Source organism: Rhinopithecus bieti, unplaced genomic scaffold (genome assembly GCF_001698545.2).
Source record: "Rhinopithecus bieti isolate Rb0 unplaced genomic scaffold, ASM169854v2 scaffold_34373, whole genome shotgun sequence".
NCBI classification, from domain to species: domain Eukaryota; kingdom Metazoa; phylum Chordata; class Mammalia; order Primates; family Cercopithecidae; genus Rhinopithecus; species Rhinopithecus bieti.
Window position 1 is genome coordinate 1,037,537 of NW_016814854.1, and position 9,137 is coordinate 1,046,673.

A 9,137-nucleotide genomic window follows, 5' to 3' on the forward strand; every position below is an offset into this window, starting at 1 on the left:
AAAAAAAAAAAAAAAAAAAAGAAATACAAATCCAACTATGTCACTTCCTTCATCAATTTTCCAAAATTCTCCACTTGTCTTCCCAGTGATCATCTCTGACATATCTCCAATCTTCCTTCTCACCTTTAGCTTCCCTACTTTTCTCTACCAATAACCTGAAGACCACTCAAGCTGGAACCCTCACTCTTGCCAAATCCCATCTTACCTCCACATCCCTGTCTTTACTCACACCTTCCTATATGCCTCTATGACTCTTTCTCCTTCTCTGTGATCTTAAGCTGATAAACTTCTATTCATCCTTTTAGTCTCCCCTCAATTGCCACGTACTCTTTAGAAATCACATTAATATGTCAACCCAATACAGCCTCCCCTCACTTTGAATTCTCACAGCATTTTCCTTTACTACCTTTACAGTGCTTAATGCTGATCATGTAGTTTGATTGTACACCTGACCTAGGCTCAGTAGGCTTTAAACCCCTTAACAGACACGTGTTTATCTTCATATCACTCACAACCTTCACATATACAGAGAGTGGCCATTTTTGAATCTTTCATGACTTTACATAAAAGACTCAGTTTCCTCGGCTGTAAAATGAGGACAACAGCACCTTTTTAAATAGTTATTTTCAAGATTAAGTAACTATATATAATATATAATGTGAGTCATATAGATGACACTGTAAGTTTTGGGTTACTCTCTCAAATATGGTAAATTGGAAACATATGCATTTGAGTTATTTGAAATATTTGAAAATTATGGCCCAGATTTTATTTGAAATAATATGGTGCCATATGTTTGTATTTAAATCAATTAGGTCAGAAAAAGAAAAGAGAAGCAGCTATACATTTTCTTTTACCTTTTATTAATCCCAATAATCCATAGATATTAAGCTTATTGCTTCTTATTTGCTTCCATTCTGTGAAGTCATTCATGTTTTTTGCTTCTTTTGCCCATGCACTAAGCCATAGATTCTGTCCAATGCCCACCAAATTCTGCCCTAAGTAAGTGACCACAGTCAGCCACACCCAGAGCCAGCCAAAGGCTTGGAGGTACTGCAGAATGATGGAGAACTTCACCTAAAGGCAAAATTGATATAAAATTAGATTACCAAGAGATACAGGAACATGACATGCCATTTCTGAATAAGTTCCCTTACTGATAGTTTCTGATTAGCATCAATTAAATATATAGTATGATATAGGATTTCAAAGATGTACTTTAAAGTCACCCCTCAATTTAAACCCTATTCTGATATTTCCTAAGCTTTGTGATCTTGATCAAGCCACTAGCACCTGTAATCCTCAGATGAATCACCTGTTAATTAGAATAACAGTAATCACCTTATAAGTATATGTAGAGTGTCAAGCACAGTACTGAACCCTTATAAGCTCAATTAATGTTAGTTGCTATCATTAGTGAAAAAGAATATACATAACTAAATAACATGTAATCCTAACCAATCACCAACAATTCCATTTCATTCAACTTCCTCAAGCTATTATATAGCAATTATCCTCAAATTAAATGAGAAATCTATAGTATTTATCAATAATGCAAGGTAAACTTTTATGTTTAGGTGGTTAAATAGCAAATAACATTAGTTCTTCTGGTGCTTACCCCACCAACAGGGATCTTTTCTTTTTTCATTGAGAACTGTTTTCCTTGATCCAATGAGGGCCTGATAAAGCAAGACAATGTTTTGCTTTTTAGGTTTTAGATGAAACTAACGTAAAAAAAATTATACATCTTTAACCATTTTGTTGCATCTTTCTCTACTCCCTTACCCTAACAGCAACTTGGTTTTCCCTGATAATAACTTTGCATCTTTTTGGTCTTATCAAAGGGAGACTGTTCATTCTACCATAACCCACATAATTTAGGGCCAGCGCATGTGGTCTATTTTTAACTGCTTCTTCTAAATAATTATCCCTTAAACTTGAATCAACTCTTTAGAGCATTTAAATTAATGCCATCTGGCTGTACCATACTCTATCCCTTCTCATCCTAGCCTCGACTGGTGTCTACTCACTTCTTGGTATCTCAGAAGATGAACTAACATCAGGGTTACTCTTCTCATTTTGTTCTGCCACCACCCTGGGTAATGTCACAGATTACATGAAAAGCTGTATTAAACTCAATCTCTTTTCCAGCTTCATGATCTTCATAGCTCCAGGTCCTGCATGTGTACCCCACTTTTGCCATCGACTTTCATGACCTTAAACCATGAATCTTATTACTTAGAACTAACCCATCTCTGAAAACCCAAATGTAAGTATTTCAATCTCTGATCATAACCTCTTCTATTTATAAATTTTCAATTCAGTTATCCTCACTACATTTGGTTTTTATTTTACTTAGATTCCCAAATCTAGCCTTCTATAATCTTTGCTCTCTTGGATAATCAATGATCCTGCTTTACCTGGGATTTACCTGGTTCTAGCATTGACTATCCAACTTCTAGGGAATTCCTTAGTCCCAGGCAAACCTATATTCTCTCTCTTTTCCCTGCATTCTCCGTGATTATCATTTCATGCAAACTTTGGTAATATTTTTGAACCTGCATTCCCTGCTTTTCTTCCATGAAGAAAAGGTGAGTTCTAACCTTTCTCTTAGCACTTGCATGTCAATCCTGGTCACATCGACTTCTGTGGAGTGCTGATTCAAAAAATCATGCAACCCTGTAAACTGGTTCTACTGTAACTTAACATCTCTTTTCTACCTGGGTTCTTAATAGTGCCTAGAAATCTTTGCATGACTCTCAGAAGGGAACTCACATCCCACTTCATGGAGAAAACAGAAGACAAGGAAGTCAGTCACTAAACCTTTACATTTACCGCATTCCACCCAGCCTTTCCCAATTCTCTCCTGTAACAAACACAGATAGTTAAAAATACAGGTTGTAAGATTTCTCCTCTATAATCTATCTTTTAAACAAATGATAGAGAGGGATCTTATCTTAAGGCAAGTCTGAAAAACACTGAGTTGTTCTCTTTTCTAATCTTCACCTTCTTGCTTTCTACCAACTCCTTCTCATTAGCTGACAGAGAACAACACATTCTTCTCATTTTAAAACCATCACAAAACAACAACAACAATAACAACGGTTATTATCCTTATTCAGTTACCAGCCTACTTTTTGCTGTCCTTTTGTAGCCAAATATTTTTCTGTCAAACCACACGTTTTCCTCCTTAAACTTTTTGGCACCTGGTTGAAATTGTTTCCATCAAGAGTGCTGGTAAACTACTTATTGCTGTGTCTATTACACACTTTGAAAGTTATTTCACTTAATTCTTCATCATGTTTAATATTATTGATCACTCACTTGTTTAAAGGGCTCCTCCTTCACTTCCTTTTACCACTGTAGTTTTGTATTTCTTTCCACCTTTCTGGCCCTCCGTTAGTTTCTCTTTAGGTTCCTTTCTCTGTCTTCCCTCCAATGTTTATGTTTCCTTGGGCTCAGTTCTAGGAATTATTTCCTTTGTATGCTTCACACTCTCCTGAGCAATCTCATCCACTCACATAGTTTCAATAACCTGCTTCTTTGTGGATGACTTTCAAATTGGTATCTCCAGTCCACAGCTTTTCCCTGAACTCCAGATCCATATGTCAAATGCTTTCTTGACATCTACTTTATTTCTTTGCTTGTTTCTATCATATACAGCCTTAACTGAGCCAGTTATTTTCCTATCTCCCCTAATGTTTTCTCTGGCTTTACAAGGAGCCACAACACTTTCTCTCTTGATCATAGGACATTTCCATCTATTCACCAAGTATTTGTCAATTTCATCTTCTAAATATTTCTGGAATCATATTCTTGGATAAATATTTAGAAAATAACAAGCAGCAAGAAGAAAAGTGAGAAGTAGGGAGGAGGAGGAGAAGGAGGAAGAAAAGGATAAAAGACAGAGGGAGAAGAGGAAAAGAAGTAGAAGAAAAGATTTACAATCCTACATTTCAGAGACAATCTGTGCTAACACGCTTGTGAATATTTCAGTATTCTTGCCTCTATTTGTGTGTGTTATGATAATATTGGTAATGTTGCTCTTATATTATGTTATATTATATAATGTATATAATAGATATATCTTATATTACTATTGCTCTTATCTTATATTGATATAATATATATCAATATTATAATTATTAATGATTGTCAATATTAATATTGATAATATTGCTCTATGACCAGTTCATACTTTTTAAGAAAATGACACATTTGTAACTCAATTTATAAAAAACATATTCTTCTATAACACCATTGTATTTTATAATATAACATAATATTTTATCATTTTACCAAGATATGATTTATTTAACAAAGTCAATGCTTATACTGGTTGCAATTTTTTTCCTACTTTATTGCTATAATAACCATTCTTTTCATAGGTCTTTTATTCCCTCTTGTACTAGATTCTCATACACAATAATATGCGACATGATCAATTACAAGTCATTTGACGCATCTCCTGTTAAACTGACCTCTAGAAATGCTGAACTGATGTACACACCTCTCAGCAGATTATGATAAACCCCTGTTTCTTCATGGTTTCCACTGTAATTTCCAGAATAAGAAACGCCTTATTTGGGCAGCCTAGTACTTCTTCCCGTCCTATCTCTGGCACTAGTATTCAGAAACATTCTGTGGGAGGTTGCAGTGCATGTCCTTTGCAGGATCAGCCTCAGCATCAGAGAAAGACACAGTATTTAATGGACACTTTTCATTGGAATAGCTCCTGGTGTATGATTTGGGTTAATTATTGTCTTCATCCTTCAAGCTGTTGGCCTGGCTTCTGTTTGGATGAGCAAATTTAGCATTGGTACCAAGCCAAAAATTAATTCTTAATGTAGCTGGACATAAAATGCTATGAAATCCAATGGTTAAAAGGGAATTAAGCCTTCCTAATTAGATATAACTAACAAAAACCAATAATTTACTGGATACTATATAGAAAGGCATTGATTTTCAAACGAAAATGTTATTCATCATTTTTTCACACACAAAAAAACCCTGCATTTGGTTCTAGGCACTTTGTTGTGAATAACAGGTTTTATTTGAGTCTTTTAAAAGAGAAACTATTTAATCAGAAACATTCTGTGGGAGGTAGAGAAATTTTAAACATGAGTCTTGTTCTGTCCTTGAGAAATTCTCAGGAAAATTCACACAATATCTATTTACATATTTTGTATAAAATATGTAAAATCAACATGTTGAAACCGTTGTCTCTGAGCTAAGCACGAAATTAAAAAGTTTAGAGTACATATGAGAAGACAAAAGTGATTCAGTGTTGCGCATGAAAGACAAAAGGGGGCAGCCTAGGTAGTAAAATAAAATTTCCAGTTTATTTTATTCAGGGAAGACAGTGATAGAGATTTAAGAAAGTAATTAATAGGCATAATATAAATTTAGAAAAAAATGTGGAAACAGTTTGAAATAAATATTTTAGTCCTGCTGGAAAAATAATGTCATTAAACTAACTCTAATTCTTAAACTTTGAGAGAAAATTTTTCAGAAATTATTTGGTCCAACCCCCCTACCCCTCCTTTTCAACATATTCCTGATAGGCAACTAGATAGTTTTCCCACAAACCTTTTCATGGGAAAGACTTACTGTATTCTATTTTAGTAGATCCTATTACAGACAGCCTCTATTTGTTGAAAAGTTCCTGCCGGCTTGTATCTTCCAATCCTTACTCGTGTGTGTGTGTGTGTGTGTGTGTGTGTGTGTGTGTGTGTGTGTGGACAGAGTCTCACTCTGTCACCCAGGCTGGAATGCACTGGCACAGTCTCGGCTAACTGCAACCTCTGCCTCCCAGATTCAAGTGATTCTCCTGCTTCAGCCTCCAGAGTAGCTGGGACTACAGGCAAAAGCCACCACACTTGGCTAATTTTTGTATTTTTAGTAGAGATGGGGTTTCCCCATGTAGGCCAGGCTAGTCTAGAGCTCCTGACCTCAAGTGATCTCCGAAAGCGTTGGGATTACAGGCATAAGCCACCATGCCCGGCTCCAATCCTTAATCTATCTTAATTCTGCACTAATTGGAAATGATTAGAGAATTCAAAAAAATAGAAATTTAGATTGAAAAGTCAGAAAAACTCTCTCTATGTAATATTATCTTACCAAACAGTAAAGCAGACAAAAAATGAAAGGGAGAATAGAAAATAATACACTAGTATAGCCAATTAATTTGAAAAATTATAATAGGCTTCTCAAACATTAGATAAAATGTGATTTATTTAGTCATTTGAAGTTTCTTATTTGAAAATTTAGTGTATTCTTTAAAACTGGGCTTGACTCTGGGTTGTGTTGATAAAAATATGACATAGTGGACCTGAGGTGATCTTCCCAAAGTATTCTTTCCTCCCTCCTCGCTTCCCTCCCTCCCTCCATCCTTTCCTTTCTTTCTTTCCTCCCTTCCTTCCTTCCTTCCTTCCTTCCTTCCTTCCTTCCTTCCTTCCTTCCTTCCTTCCTTCCTTCCTTTCTCTTTCTTTCTCTTTCTTTCTTTCTTTCTTTCTTTCTTTCTTTCTTTCTTTCTTTCTTTCTTTCTTTCTTTCTTTCTTTCTTTTTCTTTCTTTTCTTTCTTTCTTTCTTTTCTTTCTTTCTTCTCTCTCTCTCTCTCTCTTTTTCTTTCATTCTTTCTTCTTCTTAGATTCCATTTGTCAATTTTGGCTTTTGTTGACATTGCTTTTGGTGTTTTACTCATGAAGTCTTTGCCCACACCTATGTCCTGAATGGTATTGCCTAGGTTTTCTTCTAGGGTTTTTATGGTTTTAGGTCTTATGTTTAAGTCCTTAATCCAACCTCAGTTAATTTTTGTATAAGGTGTAAGGAAGGGGTCCAGTTTCAGCTTTCTGCATATGGCTAGCCAGTTTTCCCAACACCATTTATTAAATAGGAAATCCTTTCCCTATTGCTTGTTTTTGTCGGGTTTGTAAAAGATCAGATGGTTGTAGACATGTGGTGTTATTTCTGAGGACTCTGTTCTGTTCCATGGTCTTTATATGCTGTTTTGGTTACTGTGACCTTGTAGTATGAAGTCAGGTAGTCAGGTAGCGTGGTGCCTCCAGCTTTGTTCTTTTTGCTTAGGACTGTCTTGGCTACATGGGCTCTTTTTTGGTTCCATATGAAATTTAAAGTAGTTTTTTCTAATTCTATGAAAAATGTCAATGTTAGCTTGATGGGGATAGCATTGAATCTATAAATTACTTGGACAGTATGGCCATTTTCATGATATTGATTCTTCCTATCCATAAGCATGGAATATTTTTCCATTTGTTTGTGTCTTCTCTTATTTCCCTGAGCAATGGTTTGTAGTTCTCCTTGAAGAGGTCCTTCACTTGCCTTGTAAGTTGTATTCCTAGGTATTTTATTCACTTTGTAGCAATTGTGAATGGGAGTTCACTCATGATTTGGCTCTCTGTCTATTATCAGTGTATAGGAATGCTTGTGATTTGTGTACATTGATTTTGTATCCCGAGATCTTGTTGAAGTTGCTTATCAGCTTAAGGAGTTTTGGGGCTGAGATGATGGGGTTTCCTAAATACAGAGTCACGTCTTCTGCAAACAGAGACAATTTGACTTCCTCTCTTCCAATTTGATACCCTTTATTTCTTTCTCTTGACTGATTGCCCTGGCCAGAACTTCCAATACTATGTTGAATAGGAGTAGTGAGAGAGGGCATCCTTGTCTTGTGCCAGTTTTCAAAGGGAAAGATTTCAACTTTTGCCCCTTCAGTATATTGTCTGTGAGTTTGTCATAAATAGCTCTTATTATTTTGAGATATGTTCCATCAATACCTAGTTTATTGAGTGTTTTTAGCATGAAGGACTGTTGAATTTTATTGAAGGCCTTTTCTGCATCTATTGAGATAATCATGTGGTTTTTGTCATTGTTTCTCTTTATGTGATGGATTATGTTTATTAGTTTGCATATGTTGAACCGGCCTTGCATCCCAGGGATGAAGCCAACTTGATCATGGTGGATAAGCTTTTTGATGTGCTGCTGGATTTGGTTTCCCAGTATTTTATTGAGGGTTTTCACATTATGTTCATCAGGAAAATTGCCCTGAAATTTTCTTTTTTGTTGTGTCTCTGCCAGACTTTGGTATCAAGATGATGCTGGCCTCATAAAATGAGGTAGGGTGAATTCCCTCTTTTTCCATTGTTTGGAATAGTTTCACAAGGAGTGATGCCAACTCCTCTTTGTACTTCTGGTAGAGCTCGGCTGTGAATCCTTCTGGTCCTGGGCTTTTTTTGGTTGGTAGGCTATTAATCACTGCCTCAGTTTCAGAACTTGTTATTGGCCTATTCAGGGATTTGACTTCTTCCTGGTTTTGTCTTGGGAGGGTGTATGTGTCCAGGAATTTATCCATTTCTTCTAGATTTTCTAGTTTATTTGCGCAGAGGTGTTTATAGTATTCTCTGATGGTAAATTTGTATTTCAGTGGGATCAGTCATGATATTACCTTTATCAATTTTTATTGGACCTATTTGATTCCTCTCTCTTTTCTTCTTTATTAGTCTGGCTAGCAGTCTATCTATTTTGTTAATCTTTTCAAAAAACCAGCTCCTGGATTCACTGATTTTTTTGAAGGGTTTTTTGTGTCTCTATCTCCTTCAGTTCTGCTCTGATCTTATTTATTTCTTGTCGTCTGCCAGCTTTTGAATTTGTTTGTTCTTGCTTCTCCAGTTCTTTTAATTGTGATGTTAGGGTGTCGATTTTAGATCTTTCCCGCCGTCTCCTGTTGGCATTCAGCACTATAAATTTCCCTGTAAACACTGCTTTAGCTGTGTCCCAGAGATTCTGGTATGTTTTGTCTTTGTTCTCATTGATTTCCAAGAACTTATTTATTTCTGCCTTAATATCGTTATTTACCCAGTAGTCATTCAGGAGCAGGTTTTTCGGTTTTCATGTAGTTCTGCTGTTTTGAGTGAGTTTCTTAATCCTGAGTTCTAATTTGATTGCATTGTGGTCTGAGAGACTGTTATGATTTCCATTCTTTTGCATTTGCTTAGGAGTGTTTTACTTCCAATTATGTAGTCAGTTTAGAAGAAGTGTGATGTGGTGCTGAGAAGAACGTATATTCTGTTGATTTGGGGTGGAGAGTTCTATAGATGTCTAATAGGTCCAGTTGGTCC

General features: G+C 35.9%; 1 protein-coding gene across 1 annotated transcript in view; it reads right to left on the bottom strand.

Annotated features, from left to right (window-relative positions):
- Positions 1-9,137, bottom strand: part of LOC108515500 (multidrug resistance-associated protein 1-like) — a 100,200-nt gene that overhangs the window by 28,340 nt on the left and 62,723 nt on the right. The window contains 2 exon segments of the mRNA XM_017852416.1: positions 858-1,077; positions 1,619-1,679. Coding sequence (XP_017707905.1) covers positions 858-1,077; positions 1,619-1,679 — 281 coding nt within the window.